The sequence below is a fragment of the Diaphorina citri genome, unplaced genomic scaffold (genome assembly GCF_000475195.1).
Source record: "Diaphorina citri unplaced genomic scaffold, Diaci psyllid genome assembly version 1.1 scaffold59, whole genome shotgun sequence".
Classification (NCBI taxonomy): domain Eukaryota; kingdom Metazoa; phylum Arthropoda; class Insecta; order Hemiptera; family Psyllidae; genus Diaphorina; species Diaphorina citri.
Genome location: NW_007377496.1, coordinates 31,158 through 58,609, shown reverse-complemented (window position 1 = coordinate 58,609; position 27,452 = coordinate 31,158). Strand labels below are relative to the sequence as shown.

Genomic DNA, 27,452 nt, shown 5'->3' with positions numbered 1-27,452 from the left:
CCACTTCAAAAATTTCTGTTCGATGAAATTAATAATTCACGATACATTGCTGATAATATTGTAAGTATGCAATGTGCAACATTTGGATCGTGATCTTCAGAATCAATAGATTGACATCATGATTCAAGTGTATGTTTATTTACCTACCTACCTATTTGTTATTAATTATAATTTATTACCCTTCAGTAAAGAAGAGGAGACATGTATATTCTTCTAGTACAATGTCAATACTCTCAGCAGAAAGAAAGTAATCCTCATATAAAGTATATGAAAAACTCAAGTTTTACTGGCTCTACTTAGAGTGGGAAGAGTTTATGTTATACTAATTATTATTATGATGATTTTTCCACAATTTGGTCGGTATCTAAGTGCACAGTAGACAGTAACAGTTTGTACTTTTTATTAGAAATTAGAGGGAAGACCGAGATTTCTGAGTGCTATGGTCTGGCCACTTCAAAAATTTCTGTTCGATGAAATAATTCACGATACATTGCTGATAATATTGTAAGTATGCAATGTGCAACATTTGGATCGTGATCTTCAGAATCAATAGATTGACATCATGATTCAAGTGTATGTTTATTTACCTACCTATTTGTTATTAATTATAATTTATTAGGTATTAAAAAACAATCCAAGTTTAAAGTATTTTCATCAAATAAGAAAATTCCCTGCTAGGTTGGGGTAGAATTTTGATTTCATCTTGTCCTTGTAGAAAGCTTGCTATTGTCACATAAAGTAAGTTTCCTGAAATCTATATATTACTTTTAATTATTTTTTCCCTTTGAAGTTATTCTTTTATTTTCCAACATTTTCTTTTTTTACAATCACCAGGAAAGACATTTTTTCCCTTTATTCTTAACAATAAGATAAAGGAGCAAATAGCAACATGTTTATTACGTATGGAAAGAATATTTACATTGTTCTTGTCTTTGGAAAATGTTATTATAGAGTTATTTATTATAAAGATAGGTACCTACCCACTGTTGGAAAGAGACCTTATTGTGCCTTTGTCGACAGTTATCATTCATTTGAGGAAGTCATTTTAGATAAAGAAGTAGGTACTTAACTATTCTATAGGGTTGTATCCGTATTTCTGTAGGTACATATGTACAATGTTCTTGTCTTTGGAGGAAAGTGAGTATCTATGTAGTATCTAGACACAGCACCGTTAAGGCTTTAGCTTAACTTAGCATGTATGAGAACGAAAAACTTTTGCCTCGATTTTAAATAAACCCTAAGCTTTCAGGAGGTACTTTGCCATTCAAACAATAGGCATGTCCCATGTCAATACGATGTGATTTTTTTTTTCTTCTTCTTCTCTTTTTCAGGCCTATTGTTGTGCTCTCATACTTTCTGTTATTCAATTGAGCACAGGAATTTAATAATGTCAAAATATTATATTAAATATAAAAAAAAAGCTTAAAAAGATAATAAATAAAATGTAAAGTTGTATTCTACAGTAGGTATGAGTTTCACCTCATCTTTTCTCCTTTCCTCTGGATGTTATTAGTACGATATTAACACCTTGAACACAGGGTATTAAAATTGGTAAAGGGGAAGGTCGAATCTTACAACCAATAAAGAGTAAATTTATCTATCGTATTCTACTTAATTTTAAAAACTGGAAAAAAGATTTGGAAAAATACAACTTTGGTCAGTTTAAGAAGGAGTTAAATAAAAGCTATGTCTATGTTAAAGCAGTAGATATGTCACATTTTAAATTTTTTGAAGTTATCACATCACATTTATCAAAGTCCATCTCAATACTTAGTGAAAAGTGGAAGGTGAGGTTAATGTGTTGTTGAACAGTTTAGGACTCCATGGTGACTAAATTTGATATGTTTACAATCTATATGTTAAAGATTGCGGTAGATAAAACAAGTCATAACAAAATAATGACCCTTTCAAATCTTGCGTTCTTATTGGGACACCCTTTATAACCAATGGGGAACGCGTTCAAACTTTCTCAACTTGGCGGGCCGGAGCCCTACCACGCTCCTTAATAAATAAATTAAAATCGTCAACAATTTACATTAACAACTAGAATACCCTTTGTCAGATCACCACCAACGAATCTATTTCCTAATCCTAAATGAGAAGATCTCTTTTGATTTTGAATTTGGCGCGCTCTCGACAATGAACGAAAGTTTCACCGTACTTTCTTCTTCTTCAAAGCAGGGCAGCCCCTACCCCTGCGCTTCAGGTCGTGGCAAAGTTCTTGAGATCCAACAATGTCCCCGAGAAAAACGCTCAGGAGGTAGTATTGTTGCTTGTCCACAGGCACTCGCGTGTAGTCTCTGAAATACAGGAACGAAAGTTGTGTATTGTATGAATTTTCATTAGGGTTTCAAGGCAATAACGTCAAAGCAGGGCAGCCCCTACCCCTGCGCTTCAGGTCGTGGCAAAGTTCTTGAGATCCAACAATGTCCCCGAGAAAAACGCTCAGGAGATAGTATTGTTGCTTGTCCACAGGCACTCGCGTGTAATCTCTGAAATACAGGAACGAAAGTTGTGTATTGTATGAATTTTCATTTAAGTTTCAAGGCAATAACAAAACTGAGGAAAGGCCCTTAAAAACATTTACCTACTGAAAAAATGGTCAAGTTCCCAACCAACCATCAAAAAAATTGGTCTGTGAAAGCAGTGATATTTACATAGGTTGTGGTCAAGTCTTTTCTTTCAGTAGTCCATACTAGCCTAGCGATTGTTTTAATGGGTAAAAAGTCACTAAGTCTGACACCTTCGTACACATAACTCTCTTAGTAATAAGTTTTTTAAATACAAGGATATCTGCTTTAAGCTCTAAATACGGATGTATCTATAAGCTCTAACAACGTCAAATTCCACAAACTTCTTCCTCACATAATTCTTCCTCAGGATAAAACTTATCTGAGGTTAGCAGACCGTTCAATATTCCAACCATCAAAAAAATTGGTCTGTGAAAGCAGTGATATTTACATAGGTTGTGGTCAAGTCTTTTCTTTCAGTAGTCCATACTAGCCTGGCGTTTTAATGGGTAAAAAGTCGCTAAGTCTGACACCTTCGTACACATAACTCTCTTAGTAATAAGTTTTTTAAATACAAGGATATCTGCTTTAAGCTCAATATACGGATGTATCTATAAGCTCAATATACGGATTACCTATAAGCTCTAATACGGATGTAAATAAAGATCAGCAGGATGAACGACGTCAAATTCCACAAACTTCTTCCTCAGGATAAAACTTATCTGAGGTTAGCAGACCGTTCAATATTATGAAGATAAAATATTACGCAAAACCACACTTCAAGGCGAGAGAATATTGTCAATAGCCAACTAATTAGTCAAAGCACCAGTCTACATGCAAAATAATCACTTGGTTTAGTTCGACAGTTTAGCTTTTGCAAAATACTGTGTAATATTTTGCATGGAGTAGAATTATGTCTTGTATACGGTATACCTAAATTAGCTGATCTAACTAGTGGGTAGGTACCTAATATACATGTAATACACAAACAAGCCCATACAACAAGTCCACACTCCACAATTAACCATTACATAAAGTAGGTCTTCAATGGACTTTAGGTAGAAGTAGAACACACTCAAGAAAAGAGTCCCAACGTGGTCTCCGATGGCTCAAAGGGACCCAAAACTGCTTTTAAATAAAAACCCCTCTTTGTGTACCTATCTACCTATCCCTTTAAGTTGACTTCCATCATTGTGAATTTCATCAAAATTGTTGCTTGCAGATATATCGCTGGTCCAGGAGTAATCAGTATTCAACTTACTACATACTTCAGTATAAGTTCAACTTACTTCAATATTGAAGACCAATTGACTCGGGCTCTCGTTGCCAAGTTTCTATCGCCCAGGGCGTATTCCGAGCAAATATCTTCATAGATACAGAAGTTATTGCCCATTTCAGAGGCAAGTCTCTTTTCAACATCTTCGGCGTCAATTTTCACATCCCCAAGGTCTAAATGTCTTTTGTTCCTTGAACCACCTCCGATGTATGTTTCTGAAAGAAAGAGGAAGTAGCTTTTATCAGGAGAATTTCTTTTCCGGCAAATTGTAAATTTGACCTCAAATTCAACCAGGTCTTTCTAAGGCTAAGGGTTGGTTGGTAAGAAATGACTTTGGCTTAACCTCGCCCAATGGTCATTTGCCAATTCATAGTCTCTGTCGTAGTTAAGATTCATAAACGGTTTAAACTTTCATAACGAGCTAAAGCAAGGTTTATAACATTATTTAGGCTAAGGGTTGGTTGGTAAGAAATGACTTTGGCTTAACCTCGCCCAATGGTCATTTGCCAATTCATAGTCTCTGTCGTAGTTAAGAATCATAAACGGTTTAAACTTTCATAACGAGCTAAAGCAAGGTTTATAACATTATTAGATAAATAGCTACATTTTAATTCTGAGAGTAAGTCTTCAGCTTTCAGTCTGTAATGTCTGCCCATCTGTCTAATGTCTAAGTTAAGTATGAAAATACGTTTTCAGTAGGCATATTGACTTGCATTGTTTTGGCCAGTGTTAATTAATTACATTTACGATTGCACAATAAAATGAGCGTACCCATATACCTAGCCACACAATGTTTGTTCATATGTCATTACATTAACCCTTACAATATTAAGTATGTCTTTACATATTGGAACTGAAACAGAATAAGTACAGACCTAATAAAGTTCAACTGGACAAAAGTATTGTCTTATCAACTTATCACTGACGAGCAAAACTTAAAATCATTAGTAGCTTTCCACTTTCATTTTCAACAGGAGAATGAAACCATTAAAATTATGTCTCCGGAACAGTGTTAATTAATTACATTTACGATTGCACAATAAAATGAGCGTACCCATATACCTAGCCACACAATGTTTGTTCATATGTCATTACTCATTACATTAACCCTTACAATATTAAGTATGTCTTTACATATTTGAACTGAAACAGAATAAGTACAGTACAAAGTTCAACTGGACAAAAGTATTGTCTTATCAACCTATCACTGACGAGCAAAACTTAAAATCATTAGTACCTAGCTTTCCACTTTCATTTTCAACAGGAGAATGAAACCATTAAAATTATGTCTCCGGAGTTGTCACATTAGAATCAAACGGGCTAAACCAGTCTTACACGCACAAATACGTGAGTGGCAACATGTCTCAGAGTTAGGAATTCGGGTTAATGCAATCCTCAGTCCACAATATTGTAAGAAAGTGTTAAACCTTGAAATTACTGCTATGTCATATATTACATTATTTTATATTCAGTAGTGTAGTCGATTGCTAGTTGTCACATTATGACAACACCGACCCCGTATAAGTGGAAAAGGGCAAAGAAGATGAAATGTAGTTGTAGTTGTAATTGATTGTTATTAGTTCCTATGTTATTCACAGAATTGCCGTTTACGGCTAAATTTTCGGTAGGTACATATAATATCCAGGTAAACCTAACCAACATCAACCCAATACTTTTATTTTCTGGCAACCCAAGCTTTCGGCAGTCCTTTTATTGATTGTTTCTATCGCAGGAAAAGGACTTTTCATTCTCATTGTAGCAGTGAAAACAGATTTTATGAAATGACTTTTTATTTTGTTTTGAAATAGGAGACTATGAATAATTATTTATATTCTAGGTTCCTCACTAGTCTAACTTCTATTTTACGGCTAAATTTTCGGTAGGTACATATAATATCCAGGTAAACCTAACCAACATCAACCCAATACTTTTATTTTCTGGCAACCCAAACTTTCGGCAGTCCTTTTATTGATTGTTTCTATCGCAGGAAAAGGACTTTTCATTCTCATTGTAGCAGTGAAAACCGATTTTATGAAATGACTTTTTATTTTGAAATAGGAGACTATGAATAATTATTTATATTCTAGGTTCCTCACTAGTCTAACTTCTACAGCAAACATTTCAATATTCCAAACACAAACAGTGATTTAATTAGAGTGCATATAGGTGCCTTCCTACCTCTCGGGTTATAATTTCGATTTCACGCAGTTTAACAATTAAAATTTCAGGTCGGGTGACTTTGAATGTCCTTTTAATTAATATTAATTTTCATATAGATGGATCCCAACAATGTTCCTGTCGTAGGGAACAATGTTTTCAGGTGAACCCTGAGAGGTCGGAACAATAAATGATGATCTATTTAAACAGTGTCTAGAGCAGACTTTCCACTGATATGGATGAGATATTGTTTCAAAATAATTGTTTTGCTCAAATTGAATAACAATTGAAATATTTAATAGACATATTGCTGCTCTGAGTGCAAGAATTCATCGCTTTTAATTAGTAGCTAAGGTAGATACTTATATTTTTCTATGACTCTTCTTAATGACTATGGAAACTTTGGTAAAATAACTGCTGTCAGCTGATATTTGGTAGGCATTTAATTTTATCGCCTAAGTACCTGATAGTAGGTGAGCTCTCCGTTTACATGCCGAAAGGAAAATCTGAAATTACCCGTTTATTTTCTCAACAATTTCATCATATTTTGTATTGCATCTGATTAATGCTTGCTCCTCTTAGTGTATACGTACAACTTATGAAATAATATACGGTGGATATTGTTTGTGAAAAATTATCAAAATGCTTATTCATTAAGAACATTTTGCCCTGCAGATATTTAACTAATATCAAAACATTCTCATCATATTTAAAAAAATGAGGTTTAGGTATGTAATTAATAATTATGTATCTTATTTATGTGGGGGTGATGGTGAATAAAAGCATCAATCAGAGATGAAGCAAGATGAATATGTATGTACCTTCCACCCTATGTGTAATGTGCACCTTCTTATTATGTAGGTACCTACATGAAGATATCTTCCAGAAAAGTTTCTAAATTCACAAAGAAATCCTCAAAATTAAACAAAGATATTCTTTACCTCATTATTCAGAAGTCAGGAAAACCAAAATATACCTAATGTATCAATTACACAGTAAATGTAGGTAAGTTTGTAAGGATATTCTGTGAATTGACGCAATAACGCAAGTGTAGGTATACCAATGCGGTAATTAAACCACGTGGTAAGATGGATTTTATTGTAGTTAAGATACCTTGGCTTAATTCATTACTCAAGCTTCTTAATGACTATGGAAACTTTGGTAAAATAACTGCTGTCAGCTGATATTTGGTAGGCATTTAATTTTATCGCCTAAGTACCTGATGGTAGGTGAGCTCTTCTCTTACATGCCGAAAGGAAAATCTGAAATTACCCGTTTATTTTCTCAACAATTTCATCATATTTCGTATTGCATCTGATTAATGCTTGCTCCTCTTAGTGTATACGTACAACTTATGAAATAATATACGGTGGGTATTGTTTATGAAAAATTATCAAAATGCTTATTCATTAAGAACATTTTGCCCTGCAGATATTTAACTAATATCAAAACATTCTCATCATATTTAAAAAAAATGAGGTTTAGGTATGTAATTAATAATTATGTATCTTATTTATGTGGGGGTGATAGTGAATAAAAGCATCAATCAGAGATGAAGCAAGATGATAGGTAGGTACCTACTTAGTTTTTAGGTGCACTTAATGCCTATACATATGTGTGTTTTCTTATGTATGTACCTTCCACCCTATGTGTAATGTGCACCTTCTTATTATGTAGGTACATGAAGATATCTTCCAGAAAAGTTTCTAAATTCACAAAGAAATCCTCAAAATTAAACAAACCTATTCTTTATCTCATTATTCAGAAGTCAGGAAAACCAAAATATACCTAATGTATCAATTACACAGTAAATGTAGGTAAGTTTGTAAGGATATTCTGTGAATTGACGCAATAACGCAAGTGTAGGTATACCAATAAACGCATTGTAAAGACTTTACGCGCTTAAAAGCCTTTGAGTGTGTTGTAATAAATCATTATTTTAAAGTGAAAAATACATGAATATTATGATAGCACATTGCTTCTTTGTACCCCTATTTATTGGAAACCAAAAAATCTCAAAATAAAACTTAGCAAAATATTGTAGGCAGTCTATTGAGGGAACTCATTTTTGCTGCCGTGATAAAAATAGATCATCATCGATGAATAGATTAGTCAGTAGGTAATCTCTAATATCACACACCTATCCATCTATCCAATATCTAGACAAGTGACTTCAATGACATATATACCTACTTACATAAATCTGATGATTTTTGGTAAAGAACCAAATAACTATATTATTTCTGTGTTCGAATTCCTTAAAATTCCGAAAAAGGATTTTTCTCTTATTTCATGTAGAAATAAAATTTGGTAGTTTTGACACATCCACTAAACACTAAAGGAATAAGAGGAGATAAAATTAGTTCTGAACTTCATCCAACAAAGGGGTATTTTTTTCCATCAAACATATTGATATTATGGGGTCATTAGGACTTCAAGGTCATTATGCATCTGTATCTTGAAGCTAATGTAAAAGTAATTAGGATTGACATCATCCTACAGGTTATCATTAGGTTAAACTCTTACAATAGAATTTCAGTCTAGGCATGAGGCTGTAAAACTATGAAATGACTTCCAACAGGCAGACATCTACATTATTTGTTACTGCTGTAAGAATTAATTAAATTTGACAATTTACAAGCAATATTGATATAAAAAATTGAGGAATTGATATAAATATTCTAAAGTATTTAAAGGAAATATTTACATAAAGTACACAACACATATTGATGCAGTTAGGATTCTAACCACAGTCCCCCGGAATTGAATTCCGTGTGCAACCTATACATTAGGTACATTTTGGTAGATAGGTACAAGTAGTAAAGTAAATTGGAAGTAAATTTCAATGAACATATTGATGCAGTTAGGATTCTAACCACAGTCCCCCGGAATTGAATTCCGTGTGCAACCTATACATTAGGTACATTTTGGTAGATACAAGTAGTAAAGTAAATTGGAAGTAAATTTCAATGCCCCAAGTACAAGAAAGTAGGAGTTAACTGTTATATCATGGTGACATAATAATAGTCACCTCAAACAAGAGTGTTACGTGCATTCTATACCAGACAACAATAAAACGAACAATAGAATTGTAAACAATCACAAGTTTAAAGATATAATTACTATAGGAACAGGAACTCTAGAAATAGACTAATGACATTGGATAATTGAAAGTGTGAAATAAGAACATTAACAAATGGAGTTTTAAAGCGCAAATTTAACTTTTCATATAATAAAGTTATCTCAAATGTATCTCTTTTAAATTTAGTGCAATTGAAACAATATCTATCCCAAAGTTGGTGTAACAAAGTAGGTTCGTAATGTTATAGCCGAAAAACGATGAAATTCTGTTTCGTGTTAATAAAGGCCGGGCGGTGCTGCGAACTCTTGACGTTCGCGCGCCTCCCGGCGCGCTTGATTCAAGCAAAAATAGTTTCCTTACTTCAAGTCCCTGACAGGATATGACTGATTTTCTTTTTGAAAATAAAAACAAATGAATTCAATCGTTATTGAAATATTTTAAAAGGACACTTCAAAATAATGGACTTACTATAAAATATTATAAATCATGGACTTACTTGGATTCAAAGAGTACGCCAGTTTCTTGACAAAGTTCGACATTTTTACAGCCAAAATGATCACTGGAAATCCAATGAGTTGCACGGGTAATTCAAAGGGGGCCTTGTGTGTGACCTGCATGCTCACAAAATCGGTCAAATAAATTAAAATTAAATTTAAAATCGAGATGGCACTAATAATATTTATGGCTCGCATAATGTCGAGGTTCACCTGCTTGTCTTGCTAGTCAACTATTAAGTAATTCTACTCGAGACTTCATAACATGTGCTTCCTTGGAGAAGTGAAAGTGATTCTTTATTTTGGTCTGATCTTTCTTCACTAGTTGGTGTTATAGATTCTCGTAATATTCGTTTACCTAGACACATATCTAGCAGTGGTGGAGTGAGGTTGACCTAGTCATTTAAGGGTGGGTGTTTTGCTAGTAGAGAATTGTTGAGTCATGATGGGGATTCCATGCTAAGTTGGGGAACAAGGCTGCCTGTAGCGTACTTACAGCGGGAGGTAACCAATGATAAAACATCTGATGAAGATGTTACAAATACAGAGGTACTTGTGCATTGACATTGTTCTTAGTTGAGTGTCATGACTGTCATTTATTTCGAAGATTTTTTTCTTCCATTTAGGTATGTTACAGAGTTTTCCTGAAAGAGCTTTTCAACCGAATTTTTCTTTCTCTTCTATTTCTTTTGAACTGTCCAGCTAACGTTCTACTTGCCGGGGATTTTCAAACGTGACTTCGTTTCATTTGAAAAATTTATTATTATGGACAACTTTGTAGTGCCTTTTAGCCAAGTTATATCTGAAACACCCTTATTTATCGTTTGAATCATCAGATGCAAGCGAATGTAATACATAGAGAGCTAGTTACAAATACAGAGGTACTTGTGCATTGACATTGTTCTTAGTTGAGTGTCATGACTGTCATTTATTTCGAAGATTTTTTTTCTTCCATTTAGGTATGTTACAGAGTTTTCCTGAAAGAGCTTTTCCACCGAATTTTTCTTTCTCTTCTCCTATTTCTTTTGAACTGTCCAGCTAACGTTCTACTTGCCGGGGATTTTCAAACGTGACTTCGTTTTCATTTGAAAAAAATATTATTATTGACAACTTTGTAGTGCCTTATAGCCAAGTTATATCTCAAACACCCTTATTTATGGCCTGAAACATCGGATGCAAGCGAATGTAAGTATATTAACTGATCTGCGGATTTGCTCACAGATATTCTTCGATCTACTATAACGTTTAATTGAATAAAACATAACTATAATATCCAGACTCCACAGAATACCAATACTACTGATTGTTATCTAACAAATCTATGAGGTTCTATGGTGTTCTATGGAGTAAAGAGCGAAATGGAGAAGAGAGTAATATTGGAAATGGTATCAGTAAGTATAAAGTATAGGCATCCTTGTAAGTATAAAGTAGGCATCCTTCTCCTTGTAAGTATAAAGTAGGCATCCTTCTCCTTGTAGGTATAAAGTAGGTATCAGGATGGACAGCATTCAATTCCCCCGATTTTAATCTATGAGGTTCTATGGTGTTCTATGGAGTAAAGAGCGAAATGGAGAAGAGAGTAATATTGGAAATGGTATCAGTAAGTATAAAGTAGGTATCCTTGTAAGTATAAAGTAGGCATCCTTCTCCTTGTAGGTATAAAGTAGGTATCAGGATAATAAAATCTCGAGCGGAGGTTTAATAGATTATAGACCTGAGGCTTCCTCTACATCTACAAGCTAACACTTTGAGCTTTGTGCTCGTATTATTAAGAAGGCAAAATCTCGAACAAATGAGGATAAAAATCCACTTTTAGGCGATTGAACCAGAGTCCTCCTATTTACCAGGCGAGCACCTTACCACGCTACCGAAAGTATGCAGAATCATTCTACCTTGCGCATTACAGAATACGAGTATTTCTACCAAATTGGAATATTACACACTACAATCCCACTCAACAGCTTTAGAATCAACATCTCAGGCTGTTCATGTTGGATGAATATGCAAACATCCACACACAAGGTATAGCCAACTTCTGCCTGCCAGTGATAAGGCAAAACAAATTTTACCTGACTCAGTGACTATAGTAGCTCAGTTGAATACTACCGAGAAATGTAAAGAGTTTTGCCTACATTCAGGAGTTACTAGTGATATAAAATCGATTTGGTACTTACAAGATACCTAACCTATTCTGAATTGCGAGGTTAGGGAAGAGGACTTTTGTTGTGTTCAGGTTCTATACAATTGGTAGAAAATTCAAATTTACATTGCCTTACCTACTCACAAACTTTTTACTTATTTGTTTCAGCACAACCACCTAATAATACCTCTCTGGAAACGACAACAAACCTGAAGTTCATCTTGAAGACATCCAGACCAAGACGTGATATATAAATTTTATTTATAGCTTTCATTTTGATCATCAAAAATCAAGGAGGGTCAAAAGCATCCTTATGAAATTTTAATGAATGAGGAATTCCTCTCTTGGAAACTTCAAAATTGCGTGCAATAATCGTTGAGTTTTACGATTATTATGTCAAACCACACTAACACAGCTTATTAAAAGATTTTTTTTCATCTTTCCTCTCGGATTTTTGTTGTTTTTTCCACAGTAAATATTCATTTAAAGATTTTCTCCCCTCTGCGTATTAATATGCATTATTAATTATGGTTTAATTAAAAACTAAGTAACGAGAGTAAGAGCTTCTTTTTTTTAGTCTTATGGTGTCTTTATTGTTATTGAGGGAATGATTTTTAATGTTACCGAAAAAAGGTGCTTCATAATGTATTAATATGCATTATTAATTATGGTTTAATTAAAAACTAAGTAACGAGAGTAAGAGCTTCTTTTTTTTAGTCTTATGGTGTCTTTACTGTTATTGAGGGAATGATTTTTAATGTTACCGAAAAAAGGTGCTTCATAAGCAAGTACCTACCTTATGGGGGAGAAACTTCACTATATGAAAATCCATTAAAATATTAGAATAATAATCAACGCATTAACGTGAAACATAAAACATTGTAAGTAAGAATAGGCATTCGTACCTAACTGCCTACGTATAGACTGCAAGGTCCCTTTTAATATGAAAATATTTGATTTGCAGTAGTTCCCAAATAGTCTGTTTGATGTTCATTAGCTTTTGGCCCTGATTGAACCAATGCGGGCCTCGTAGGTTTCCTTTTTCTCAATCTTCATATAGATCGCTGGATCACTTGTAACAGAAACCTCACATCATTGTTACAATATATTTTCTGAAACTGAAAGAACTAATTTGGAATGAAATGAAACAATGTTATGTTCATAAAAATGGTAACAGTTTTGTAATGATTTTTTGTATTTTGTTTTACAAAACTTGAAAGAAAGAGAAAACATAGAGACCTCTAGGTATGTGAATAAATGTTATCAGAAAAATCAAATTACAGATGAATTTCACAATTCTCACATACATCACTTCAATTTTGATACAGACAACTTTTCAGGAAAATTAAACAACTGGTCTCACCCAAAATACATTTTTACATCATACTAAATTTAAATTATCACATAATTAAGAATGGTTAACTCAGAAACTTAACATTAATTCTTACCTATTTACATAGTAGCTATACCTAAGTCTATACGTACATAACAGGTACCTAATATCTAACATTGAAAAAAAAGACATTACGCCCTTTCAAATGGGACATTTTTGATAGAGAAAGCTAATATTTTAATCGTGCAAGGCATTTTAAGGTAACATTAATTCTTACCTATTTACATAGTAGCTATACCTAAGTCTATACGTACATAACAGGTACCTAATATCTAACATTGAAAAAAAAAAAAGACATTACGCCCTTTCAAATGGGACATTTTTGATAGAGAAAGCTAATTTTAATTGTGCAAGGCATTTTAATCGTGTTAAGCACTAATAGATAAAATTAATTTGAAACTCTTTTGCTCTCTTTGAAATTCCAACTTCCTTCAGATATGGAAAAACACAAGTTACACAGCTACATAATTCTGAGATCTTGGCTTCTTGATTGAGATCTTCAGATCTGTTTAGAACTTTAGACTATAACTTTAGCTAAGCAAGTTGAACTTTCCTTGCTTGTAAAATAGACTTCCTTTTTTATACTTTCGGCTACAACTAGTTAAGTACATAGTCAGAAAATACTTTTAATGAAGTTAACGTTCGATGAAAAATGTCCAGCAATGACCAATTAAATTGGCAAAATTGAACAGACTCCTAATAATATCAGTAGGAAACTTTATCCTTCTTTAGCATATTCAAAATTTGGACTCCTGGTAACGGGCAGCTGGGGTAGAAATTGTGGCATCCATTGCCGTCGATTCCGGATATCAGCTGCCCCATGTGAGCCGCAAAATGGTACTTGGACGTCACTTCTGCCGTCATACTGATACTTGTCTCCCTGAAAAAAAAAGTCAATAATTAAAATTTAGTAATTTGGTAAATGTATATTGACAGTACTTCGGATTTATTCTTTTTCATTCTATTAAAGTAGTAAAGTACCAAGTACAGAAAATAAATAGGCACCTAAACCTACTACGAAATCTGCATAAAAAAACACACAGTAAATTTGAATATGAAGGTACAGAATGACTGAGAATCAAGCACTCATATGATGAAAATTTACGAGTTTATTCGGAAAACTACTTTTAGCACATACGTTCCTTTGCCCCGCTGTACATAGCATTAAAGTTAAACGCATTGCTTTTTTATACTTTCGGCTACAACTAGTTAAGTACATAGTCAGAAAATACTTTTAATGAAGTTAACGTTCGATGAAAAATGTCCAGCAGTGACCAATTAAATTGGCAAAATTTTTGGAGCTTCGATTCAAACCATCATACCTTTATTAGATGAGATGTCAAGTGCACTTTTTAGTCCAGAAAACTGGAATAACCAAGACGTGATATATAAATTTTATTTATAGCTTTCATTTTGATCATCAAAAATCAAGGAGGGTCAAAAGCATCCTTATGAAATTTTTATGAATGAGGAATTCCTCTCTTGGAAGCTTCAAAATTGCGTGCAATAATCGTTGAGTTTTACGATTATTATGTCAAACCACACTAACACAGCTTATTAAAAGATTTTTTTCATCTTTCCTCTCGGATTTTTGTTGTTTTTTCCACAGTAAATATTCATTTAAAGATCAGGTTCAAAGCTGTCTATCATTAAGATATGTACCTACTCAAAAAAGCAAGATCTGTGTGTAGAGCGGTTTTTCTTTAGTTACAACTTGGCTATAAAGTAATTGCGATTAATTTTTCGGAATGAACCTCCCTTAGCAAGCACCTGTGAAACTTATATCAAACTAGAGCCACAGATTTTTTCGTCGTGAAGAACGGGCAAAAAGTTACTACCATAAAAATAAAAATTCTTATAGTTCAATATCTAGAATAGCCAGATATGTATTTTTTGAGATGTTTTTACTATACAGATTAGAACAGTAGTATCTTTGAAAGTTCTTAAGACAAAAGGAAAATGGATAATCTACCCACATAGGTGTAAGGATCCTCCGTAGACGTGTAGACGAGTGGGTATCACACCAGGTTTGCACAGCGGAGGTGCTGGATTAGATTCCTGACAGAATCGAAGTTTTTGCATAGCTGATATGTATTTGTATTGAAAATAATTTTTGAAAGACAAAATATAAACACAAAACTCAGGTACATTAATTTTTTGAGATGTTTTTACTATACAGATTAGAACAGTAGTATCTTTGAAAGTTCTTAAGACAAAAGGAAAATGGATAATCTACCCACATACCTAGGTGTAAGGATATCACACCAGGTTTGCACAGCGGAGGTCCTGGATTAGATTCCTGACAGAATCGAAGTTTTTGCATAGCTGATATGTATTTGTATTGAAAATAATTTTTGAAAGACAAAGTATTTAAGCACAAAACTCAGGTACATTAATAATGATACATCATAATTTTTTAAGCAATTCAATAAGCATAAAAGCATTTTAAATTTGTTTTAGTGTGGAAAAATCAATACAACTTACATGTTTGAGTATTTTGAAAATAGATAGGTAGGTGTTAAAAAATAAATGAAAATGTTAAAAGTTGGAGACGGTGACTTAAGTTTATACAACATGGTACCTATCATCCCACTTAGAAGTTAATTTTTAAAAACTTTACTTAAATGCTGCAAATAAATACTTTTGTATCAAAATTGCTCCAGATTAAAGGCTATAATTCATAAAGCGTTCGAAATATCATCAGGTTTTTTTATTTATTATCTGCTTTTGTTTGGGAAAAAAATCCAATGGCTACTATTTTTGTGGTTGTGATTTTTTAAAAGTTGCCATATGTAGGAGACACTGGAAGCGCTGTATGATTTGGAAAATTGAATTATTGTTTTTAATTAATCAACCTCCATTCTCTAGCATTCAATTGCCTATAGGTACCTACAGGAGGTTCTGGTACGATTTTTGGTGAAGTAACATAAAGAAAGACATCCTTAGAATTAGAATCCATATATCAGTTATCGATATCCATAAATTATTTGATAATTTATGATGCAAGGATAAAAAAAAGTACATCTAAGGTACCCTGTACCCAATATGCGAGTACCAATTACTCAACACATTATCTTATGCATGTGTATGCAAAGACTCCGGAAGCACGTAAATATTGCAACGCGCATATAAATTTCTTTTAATTTTCATATTCAAAGGGGTAGGTATAAATAAATCCTTCAGTCACATAATACGAAATAAATTGAGTCAAAGTCTAAAAGTATAAGGCGACATATGATTTATGTAGAGCGTTCTAATGTATGGGAAATAACTAAAAACAAATCTAATGTATGGAAAAACGGTGGAACTTCCACCTTCCTTAACCTTGTGCAGGGTAAGAACATAGGCCTTAAAATGTATAAGGCGACATATGATTTATGTAGAGCGTTCTAATGTATGGGAAATAACTAAAAACAAATCTAATGTATGGAAAAACGGTGGAACTCCCACCTTCCTTAACCTTGTGCAGGGTAAGAACATAGGCCTTAAAATGTATCTAAGGTAAAACTTTGTTCCTAAGACTATTCCTCTTGCTTCCTCGAAAATCCGTGCGAATTTTCTTCTTAGGAAATGAATATTTATCTTGCTCAGAGTATGTAATAGAATCAGGCTAGAGAAGTGATTATTATCTATGTTATAATCGAATTTTCTTCTTAGGAAATGAATATTTATCTTGCTCAGAGTATGTAATAGAATCAGGCTAGAGAAGTGATTATTATCTATGTTATATTCTCAAGTTGGTTATTCATGAAGCAGGTTTATTTATTTTATCAAAATACGAGTGCCCTAGCTTTTCTTCTATGCCTCAATTTAGGTAACTTTACATTCGATGATGTTGGTGATAAACTTGTGGGGCTAGTTTCTAACTACCTAGCCCTTGCCCTTGGGGCTATCATGTTTCATATTACTAAGTAAGGTACCCAATTATTGTTTTTAATTAATCAACCTCCATTCTCTAGCATTCAATTGCCTATAGGTACCTACAGGAGGTTCTGGTACGATTTTTGGTGGTGACATAAAGGAAGACATCCTTAGAATCAGAATCCATATAAGTATCATTTATCAATATCCATAAATTATTTGATAATTTATGATGCAAGGATAAAAAAAGTACATCTAAGGTACCCTGTACCCAATATGCGAGTACCAATTACTCAACACATTATCTTATGCATGTGTATGCAAAGACTCCGGAAGCACGTAAATATTGCAACACGCATATAAATTTCTTTTAATTTTCATATTCAAAGGGGTAGGTATGTGACAACTTCAACAAAATATTGTTTGTAATAATTCATGAATTTTACGTCTCGATTTTTATATCCAGTATATTTTGAATAACTACGAGTTCCTTGGATTTCTATCTTTTGATTGGGCATTCATTTTGTTTAATATTTGTATAATATACACTTTTTATGAACTTTTTCTAATTATCTAGTAACGATAAAATTTACTTGAATGTCTTTCATAAATCACTAAATATTTAATTCTAAATAATTGTGTACAAATCAACTGAATTATTTTGATGGATCGATTCCGTGAAAATTGTATTGAACAAGAAGTGAACATAAATCATGGTAAATAAAAGTAAATAAGATAGTAAGACATTTTCAGTAGTAAAGTATGAAGATACAATATGATCTATTAGTTACCATTTTTATCATCGAGACCTCAACCAGTATTATGTGTCTATCAAAAAGCGAGAAAACAGTTCATGAAAGAAATGAAAAGTCTCTCATCAGAAATAGACGAGCAGCAAAAACAACCACAACTCAGAAATACTATTTCTACCAACCAATTCTACCTGTCAATAGACCAGACATTGCAAAGAGTTCAGAAGAAGTAAATATATTCGAAGATTCTCGGGTCCGGATATGTTTGTTACAGTTCCTTCAAAACAATCATTCTAGCCTATGGAATCGCAGTATAGAAGACGCGATTTATGAGCCCATGAAATTTGTGTATCAATATGGAGGAATACCAAAGCTGAATTCATTAGAAGGGTATTTTGTCGCCCAAAGATTCGTAGATAATTACGAGAAAGAACTGGACATTTGGATAAACGAGCACATAGTACAAATGATAAAAGAAGATAAAAATTATCGACGTCAAAATTTGCTGGAGATGTTGCGGAGACATAAGAACCATGAGGGAAAAGTACCCTACCATTACGTAGAGCAGTATTGGGCTTGGGAACTATATCATACTGAGAGGTACAACAAGCGAGAACTAGTGTTAAGAAATTCACTTCACGTTATCTACGGCCAATTAGAAAAATATTTGCACAATTTTGTATTCTCATTGGAAAAGTGGGAGCACCCTGGTATTCCTATTATTCCGTTCAATGTCATGATGGACTATTTGCAGGCAGGACAACCGTTTATGCAAGACACTTTGAAGAAACTATTCCTTGGAAGCATAGATGTTCTTCAGTGAATAAGGATCTTGGAAGGATCGAAGATTTTCCCACTGAAAATGTCAGATAATATTTGAAAACATTATTTTTGGTAGCATGAATGCTTGCACAAATCGTTCTACAATAAATGAATACTCTATTTGAACTAATAAAGTGAGTTCAGAATTTTAAATTTTATACAGATCTCACAAGGGCCCTTATTTATGATTCAGTTCTGCAGCTCTTGAAACAAAACTAGTAATAACACTGATGGAAATTTTAAGGTAAGATACGAAATTGTAGAAAACATTTACTGTAAAAATTACACTATCTACTATGGTCCCACAGTTTTTCGTTATCTTTTGACTGATCACAACACGATTTCCATCACTGTATTTTCAGATCGTAGGTACCTATTATATCAAAAACAGTTGACTGCACAGGCAACTTAATGGTCCATGGTTTACAGGAAAACAGCATCGCCACATTGGTGAAAGGGAAAGTGTTTGAAGCGATTAGACGGTAATGTAATCATCTGAAACGGATATCCCAATGTTGAACACAAAATTATTGCAAATCCGTTAACATTTCTGATTCAGAATTTGACTGTTGGAGTTTTCCAAACCATACTGTAAACTTACTAAAGACAATTCAATTCCAGTTAAGGAATTTGAGAACTTTTGTAATAAGGACGGGGAAATATAATAAAAGCATATAATATGTAGGTAGGTAACTACATATGAATCAAGGTCTGCCCAGATATAACTTTTGTAATAAGGACGGGGAAATATAATAAAAGCATATAATATGTAGGTAGGTAACTACATATGAATCAAGGTCTGCCCAGATATATGGGCTTGTACTCGTATATTAATGTTTGGGCATACTAAATAAAATGTAGGAAGTAAAACTTGAATGTTCCATGGCTACCCAAATATTTCATCGGGGGAATAGAACACCGGAAATAGAAACAAATCAAAAATTCGGGGGAATCGACAAACGCCCATCAGGATAATAAAATCTCGAGCGGAGGGTTAATAGATTATAGACCTGAGGCTTCCTCTACAAGCTAACACTTTGAGCTTTGTGCTCGTATTATTAAGAAGGCAAAATCTCGAACAAATGAGGATGAAAATCCACTTTTAGGCGATTGAACCAGAGTCCTCCTATTTACCAGGCGAGCACCTTACCACGCTACCGAAAGTATGCAGAATCATTCTACCTTGCGCATTACAGAATACAAGTATTTCCACCAAATTGGAATATTACACACTACATTCCCAGTCAACAGCTTTAGAATCAATATCTCAGGCTGTTCATATTGGATGAATATGCAAACATCCACACACAAGGTATAGCCAACTTCTGCCTGCTAGTGATAAGGCAAAACAAATTTTACCTGACTCAGTGACTATAGTAGCTCAGTTGAATACTGCCGAGAAATGTAAAGAGTTTTGCCTACATTCAGGAGTTACTAGTGATATAAAATCGATTTGGTACTTACAAGATAACCTATTCTGAATTACGAGGTTAGGGAAGAGGACTTTTTTTGTGTTCATTATATCAAAAACAGTTGACTGCACAGGCAACTTAATGGTCCATGGTTTACAGGAAAACAGCATCGCCACATTGGTGAAAGGGAAAGTGTTTGAAGCGATTAGACGGTAATGTAATCATCTGAAACGGATATCCCAATGTTGAACACAAAATTATTGCAAATCCGTTAACATTTCTGATTCAGAATTTGACTGTTGGAGTTTTCCAAACCATACTGTAAACTTACTAAAGACAATTCAATTCCAGTTAAGGAATTTGAGAACTTTTGGAATAAGGACGGGGAAATATAATAAAAGCATATAATATGTAGGTAGGTAACTACATATGAATCAAGGTCTGCCCAGATATTATATGGGCTTGTACTCGTATATTAATGTTTGGGCATACTAAATAAAATGTAGGAAGTAAAACTTGAATGTTGTTATTATAAGTTTATAATTTGAAGAGATTTAGCACTAGGCAGCCATGTAGGTACTTATTTGATATATCATAGGTGAAATCATCACTCCACCCTATGCCATAAACATGATCTAATATAGGTGCCTACGTTACTAGGCACCTACTAGGTATGGGAAACAGTCATAACTATTCTAGATATTCTGATTGTTAAGCTATAATATTCGCATGAAATCATCACTCCACCCTATGCCATAAACATGATCTAATATAGGTGCCTACGTTACTAGGCACCTACTAGGTATGGGAAACAGTCAGATAACTATTCTAGATATTCTGATTGTTAAGCTATAATATTCGCATACCTACCTACTGTTTTTAATGTATTCTCTGTCTCAATCAATAACTTCGGATTTTATTCTTTTGAATAGAGTTAGGGTTCTACTGAGCTACCTATGTACTGTGAAACATTCCACTTCCTCCCAATGTAGGTGTTTCCATTCTAGATTTTCCAAGAGTTACTGATTTGTCCATCTTATCAATACAAGGATTGGTTAGGTTTGTAATTTCTCCATTTTACTCTGCTTTGAGTTAATTCTTTTCACTGAAAATTACCTGATGAGTTTCAGCAAACTCTTCTCTCCATCCGTGAGAGCGTCTTTATTGGTGGATGCGTTCAGTTCACATATCAGCTTGGGTAGACAGCTGTTCTTCATTGTGCTAATCATCTTCTTTTTGATTGATAGGAATGTTGCTGAAAAAAATCAGAGAAAAGGAAATGTAAACATTTAAAAAAAAAAAAGAGGAAAAAAAAAAAAAAAAGAAAAAAAAAAAGGGGGAAAAAAAAATTTTTTTAAAAAAAAAAAAAAAAAAAAAAAAAAAAATCAGGCCAACAATTACCCAACTATCGATGTTACATATTAGGGTAGGTATTTTTCTTTATCCACCTTCTCTTAGCCTGCATTAGAAAACACAATAGTTTCAGCACATCCACTAAAAATACCCAAATCTTGTTAGACTCTCCTTTATATTTTAGTAGGTCTTTATAATATTAATTAAAAGCCTCAACACCAAAATAAGAACCGGTCTCAGAGATAAATGTGGCGAACTTCCACAGAAACAAAGTATTTCCTGCTCGGAAATATTCGACCAATCCATTTAGGCAAACTAGTTTTATTATAAATCATACTGGCATTGCTAAGGTTGGTAGACACACATGAATGAACTTATGCAATAATTTATGCAATAGTATACAGTCTTGGATACTACTGGCAACGTAGCCAGTGTTCACATAATGGCAGACATTGGCTTGGACCAAAGGAAATATGAGCATCGGTCTACGTTTAACTACTAATGTGATAAACCGATTTGTTACTTGACTTGGTTGCATGGGACACCAAATATACTCCGAGGAAATAATTTATATCAGCAGATTGCTGTAAGTCCTCTTCATTCGAGAAAAGAGAGATTCTTTCAGAAAAGAGAGATAGATTCCTAGATAGGGATAACAAAGAGATAAACAAAATCAAAGCAAGAAAATCAGTACGTGTGTTCAAACCTGAAACCTGTACCTATATCCAAGTTGATAATAACATTGAAATGTATGTACATCGCCTTTTTCACCTACTATTCCATTTCCTTTTTCAACAGATGATAAATAAAACTCAAGATGAATCGGAAAAAGGGAGGTTATCTTCAAAACAAACTGGTCTGTTACAAACGCTAAAAGGTCAACGTAAAACGCATTGTAAAGACTTTACGCGCTTAAAAGCCTTTGAGTGTGTTGTAATAAATCATTATTTTAAAGTGAAAAATACATGAATATTTTGAGAGCACATTGCTTCTTTGTACCCTTATTTATTGGAAACCAAAAAATCTCAAAATAAAACTTATTAGCAAAATATTGTAGGCAGTCTATTGAGGGAACTCATTTTTGCTACCGTGATAAAAATAGATCATTATCGATGAATAGATTAGTCAGTAGGTAATCTTTCATATCACACACCTATCCAATTTCTAGACAAGTAATTTCAATGACATTATGGGGTCATTAGGACTTCAAGGTCATTATGCATCTGTATCTTGAAGCTAATGTAAAAGTAATTAGGATTGACATCATCCTACAGTTTATCATTAGGTTAAACTCTTACAATAGAATTTCAGTCTAGGCATGAGACTGTAAAACTATGAAATGACTTCCAACAGGCAGATATCTACATTATTTGTTACTGCTGTAAGAATTAATTAAATTTGACAATTTACAAGCAATATTGATATAAACATTTGAGGAATTGATACAAATATTCTAAAGTATTTAAAGGAAATATTTACATAAAGTACACAACGAGAAGAAATTTCTTGCAAATTCTAAAAAGATGACAAAGAAAAAGAGGATAACTGATGATATGCTATTTAAAAACATCTTCTCTAATGTGTTTTACAGAATAACACAAAATTCACACATCTCATTAGTTGGAATCACGTGCATGATACATCATAATTTTTTAAGCAATTCAATAAGCATAAAAGCATTTTAAATTTGTTTTAGTGTGGAAAAATCAATACAACTTACATATTTGAGTATTTTGAAAATAGATAGGTAGGTGTTAAAAAATAAATGAAAATGTTAAAAGTTGAAGACGGTGACTTAAGTTTATACAACATGGTACCTATCATCCCACTTAGAAGTTAATTTTTAAAAACTTTACTTAAGTGCTGCATATGAAATTCCAAATAAATTAAAGCTTTGTATATTTTTTCCTCGAATACCTACTACAATAGGCTAATGGCTTCTAGGACTTTTTTTTATTATTTTACTTCATAATACTATATTTTGACACCTGCTTAATATTATGAGTTTGTTTGATTGAACCATCAATTTGTCATTTGATAACATCAATACTAAAATTTGTGAATTCTGTAGAACTTGTGCTGTTAGTGTCATTTAATATTTATTGCTCATCAACAGCATGTGACAAGATTATTCTCAAGTTGGTTATTCATGAAGCAGGTTTATTTATTTTATCAAAATACGAGTGCCCTAGCTTTTCTTCTATGCCTCAATTTAAGTAACTTTACATTCGATTATGTTGGTGATAAAATTGTGGGGCTAGTTTCTAACTACCTAGCCCTTGCCCTTGAGGCTATCATGTTTCATATTACTAAGTAAGCTACCTATCTACTTAGATCGTAATCTGTCCACAAGTAATTCAACATTCAATTCAGCCTAACCTAACTAGAAAGCGTTGTGCAATTTTCAGGCACGATTCAAAAGCTTTTAAGCATAGTTATTTATTATTTGCTTTTTTTACATTCAATTCAGCCTAACCTAACTAGAAAGCGTTGTGCAATTTTCAGGCACGATTCAAAAGCTTTTAAGCATAGTTATTTATTATTTATTTTGCTTTTTTAAAAAAAGATTTTCATAATAACAAATTGTCCCAAAAATCTCTAGTAGATTTATGGCTCGGTGCTCTAACTCATCTCTCTATTCTAAAATATTCCTCGTTTTTACTAAAGTCTAAAAGGTCTTATTTATTTTTTAATATGAGGGTGAAATATGGGTATTCGAATATTCGATGTATTTATGATTTTTTTTTCGTTTTTACTAAAGTCTAAAAGGTCTTATTTATTTTTTAATATGAGGGTGAAATATGGGTATTCGAATATTCGATGTATTTATGATTATTTTTTTCAAATAGGTAGTTATTGAACATTTTAAAATGAACAACACTTTTGATGTAAAGTTTGGTACCCACGCTACCAATTTTCCTCACGCTCAAATTTTAAGAAAAGTCAAACCGTGTGCACCAGGCTCCTGTTTGATAAAGCGTGTGTTAGACTTGATTAAAATGAAGTGTGTTGTCAAACCCATGTTTATTCACTTGTGTAAGTATCTAGGTACAGATTTCAAAGATATAATTATCACATTACGGTGACATGTTGATACGAATAATATGCAACGCCACACAACCAGTCGCATGATTACAATTCACAATAGACTGTTACACAAACACCTAGCAGCTCAGGACAGCTAGCACATACCTACTCATAATGCTCATACTAATGAGAAATAGATACTATCCATCATAGGTCTATATTCTTCCCAACCTCGATAACTTCTAGAGCCCATTGTTTCGTTCCAATGGTAAGGTCGTATAAATGTTATCATCTTAGCCATGAAGAACTTTTCAATGTCATTCTAGACCACGATAGTACAAACCAATCCAGTGGCGTAGACTTCAAAATGGGTGAACTAGAAATCAGTATTTTTTTCATTATTATTACTTTTTCACCTCATGCTTCTTTATGTGACTTTTGGTATGGATAAGGGCAGAGAGAAGCGGTTAGAGGAGGAGTTCACACCAGATTTTCAGTCACAAGAAATAATAAGGATAATAGGTTCTCTATCCGTACTCAAATGGCAAATGAATTATACGATATTGAAATCATCATATGAAATTCCAAATAAATTAAAGCTTTGTATATTTTTTCCTCGAATACCTACTACAATAGGCTAATGGCTTCTAGGACTTTTTTTTTATTATTTTACTTCATAATACTATATTTTGACACCTGCTTAATATTATGAGTTTGTTTGATTGAACCATCAATTTGTCATTTGATAACATCAATACTAAAATTTGTGAATTCTGTAGAACTTGTGCTGTTAGTGTCATTTAATATTTATTGCTCATCAACAGCATGTGACAACACTTGAATGTTGTTATTATAAGTTTATAATTTGAAGAGATTTAGCACTAGGCAGCCATGTAGGTACTTATTTGATATATCATAGGTACCTACGTGGTATCTAGAATTCACATGTTATATTAGAACTCAGGTTTACCTTGCAAGATACTTTATTTCTTGGAATTTCAACGAAACCGGAAAAAGGCTCGATGCAACCATGTTGGCTTCTTTAATTTCATTACACCGATTTCAAAATAGCAAATTTAAACGTGCAATTTCTTACAAATTTAATGTTGCCATTGATTTCTCAACTCACTTTATACGTATCCTTCATACAACGCAGATGATTGCTGAAATGGATCTTTGTGTCCGCAGACTTATCCTTATACCATAACAGATTTAATCAAACCAATACTAAGTGGAAGACCTCTTACATCATCAATGTCTGCCCCATATGCAGCGTGCAGCCAATATACATAGATAACATTCTCATGTGCTACATTTGATGAACTACATTTTTATCATTGGTTATGGATACTTTAAGTTCTGTTGCTCATATTGGACTATACCTTTGCTATGTGCAAATGATTTTACATCATTACATGTTGTTCATTCTGCTTCTGGTAATGGATTCAATTCTACAGATTCTTCTGAAACTGATGAGTAGAATGATACTTTTCTTGGAGCCCTTGGAGCTTCGATTCAAACCATCATACCTTTATTAGATGAGATGTCAAGTGCACTTTTTAGTCCAGAAAACTGGAATAGAATAGAATACTTACATTTACTTTTCATAGATTCCTTGTTACTTTCAGTTTCATTTTCATCATTATCATCTTCTTCCTCTTCTTCATTATCTCCCTCATTCCCATTTATCACATCACTCAATGATATTTCATTGTTATAATAGGATTTGTCTTTACTTCGTCTAGTGATGGGATTTGGTTTATTTACATCTGTAATAACTTCAGTCTCATTATCATCAATAAGTAATTTGCTTATGAAAGTACTATATTCACATGTTAGAAGGAAAAACAAAATTATCAATATTAATATTCGAAGTACATTTGTTTCCATTGTGGAGAATAATTTTCAAGTTTTAAAATATTTACCACCACTAGATATTGTGTTTGTTTCTATATCAATGTTGTCATGGGACCGATAGTCCCATATTATCCTTTGCAAGTCCTTATAAAGTTGTATCTCATTTTATAAATCTGATGATCTTCCTCTTACATATTTCCTCACTTACAAGTAGTTTTGTAACATTGAAAATTGCCAGAGCACAGCATCAATTGATAGAAAGGTAGGCACTCAAAAAATATAATTGCTTATCATCACATGATCACAAAGAAAATATAAAATTTTGATTTTATAAATAAAATAATCAAATTTTGATATTCAAGTTCTTCCAAATATTTGATAGTTTAGAGATAATAATTTTATGTAATTCTGAGTTAAATTATTTCAAAAAATAGGAAGTAAAAATTCACTCGTTTGACTAGATATAATTAAAGAAAAATTACTATTATTAAGAAAAAATATTATACAAAATATGTTTAGTGACAGGATAGGGATAACAAAGAGATAAACAAAATCAAAGCAAGAAAATCAGTACGTGTGTTCAAACCTGAAACCTGTACCTATATCCAAGTTGATAATAACATTGAAATGTATGTACATCGCCTTTTTCACCTACTATTCCATTTCCTTTTTCAACAGATGATAAATAAAACTCAAGATGAATCGGAAAAAGGGAGGTTATCTTCAAAACAAACTGGTCTGTTACAAACGCTAAAAGGTCAACGTATGATTCCTACATCTCTACATGGTCTCAATAAATAGTCATTTATTTAGCGTTCAATGAATTGGAGACGTCCACAATTTGATGAATTTCAAGGCCATTCGACCTACTCTTTGCCAGATCCAGATGTGTACGTAATACTAGTCCGAATACCGACTGATCTTCTTTGGAAGTGGTTTGAAACCAACTCTTATCAGGTTCCAGGTTCGGTGTGTTGTTTTTTGTAAGTGTTGTATGATGCATTGTATTCTCGATATGACCTACAATGGTTTACTACTATACCACTTTGAGATTGTTTAAAAAATCTCCTTAAAACCAGTCGCTTCTTTTTTGCACTCCAATTAGTAGAGAAGTCCAAGAGCCGAAAAAATCCTCGACTGCCCAGAATTGAACCAAGGACCTTCAAAGTTTGGGCCTAGTGCGACGCCCAACAAAAGAAATAAATGGTTAAGAATTCAAGTAATATTATTATGAATTTGAAGCAAGATATGAAATTACATCGCCTTTTTCACCTACTATTCCATTTCCTTTTTCAACAGATGATAAATAAAACTCA

The 27,452-nt window shown here is 33.1% G+C and overlaps 3 protein-coding genes and 1 long non-coding RNA gene across 4 annotated transcripts; 2 read left to right on the top strand and 2 right to left on the bottom strand.

The window, feature by feature from the left end:
* Positions 1-1,587: 1,587 nt before the first annotated feature.
* Positions 1,588-9,770, bottom strand: LOC103518189. The gene is made up of 3 exons (XM_008483248.3): positions 9,522-9,770; positions 3,800-4,001; positions 1,588-2,300 (listed from the first exon to the last, which is right to left on the bottom strand). The coding sequence occupies exons 1-3, from the start codon at positions 9,715-9,717 to the stop codon at positions 2,153-2,155; spliced, it is 546 nt and encodes a 181-aa protein (XP_008481470.1). The 5' UTR covers positions 9,718-9,770; the 3' UTR covers positions 1,588-2,152.
* Positions 9,771-13,106: 3,336 nt separating this feature from the next.
* On the top strand, positions 13,107-13,816 carry LOC113471037. Its single transcript, XR_003393885.1, has 2 exons — positions 13,107-13,252; positions 13,528-13,816. It is a non-coding gene; the product is annotated as an uncharacterized LOC113471037 (long non-coding RNA).
* On the bottom strand, positions 13,406-26,594 carry LOC103518177. Its single transcript, XM_008483234.3, has 3 exons — positions 25,875-26,594; positions 21,016-21,154; positions 13,406-13,932 (listed from the first exon to the last, which is right to left on the bottom strand). Exons 1-3 carry the CDS (start codon positions 26,167-26,169, stop codon positions 13,758-13,760), a joined length of 609 nt encoding a protein of 202 aa, XP_008481456.1. The 5' UTR covers positions 26,170-26,594; the 3' UTR covers positions 13,406-13,757.
* Positions 17,317-19,107, top strand: LOC108253577. The gene is made up of 2 exons (XM_017447800.2): positions 17,317-18,621; positions 18,850-19,107. The coding sequence occupies exon 1, from the start codon at positions 17,676-17,678 to the stop codon at positions 18,486-18,488; it is 813 nt and encodes a 270-aa protein (XP_017303289.1). The 5' UTR covers positions 17,317-17,675; the 3' UTR covers positions 18,489-18,621; positions 18,850-19,107.
* Positions 26,595-27,452: the final 858 nt, after the last annotated feature.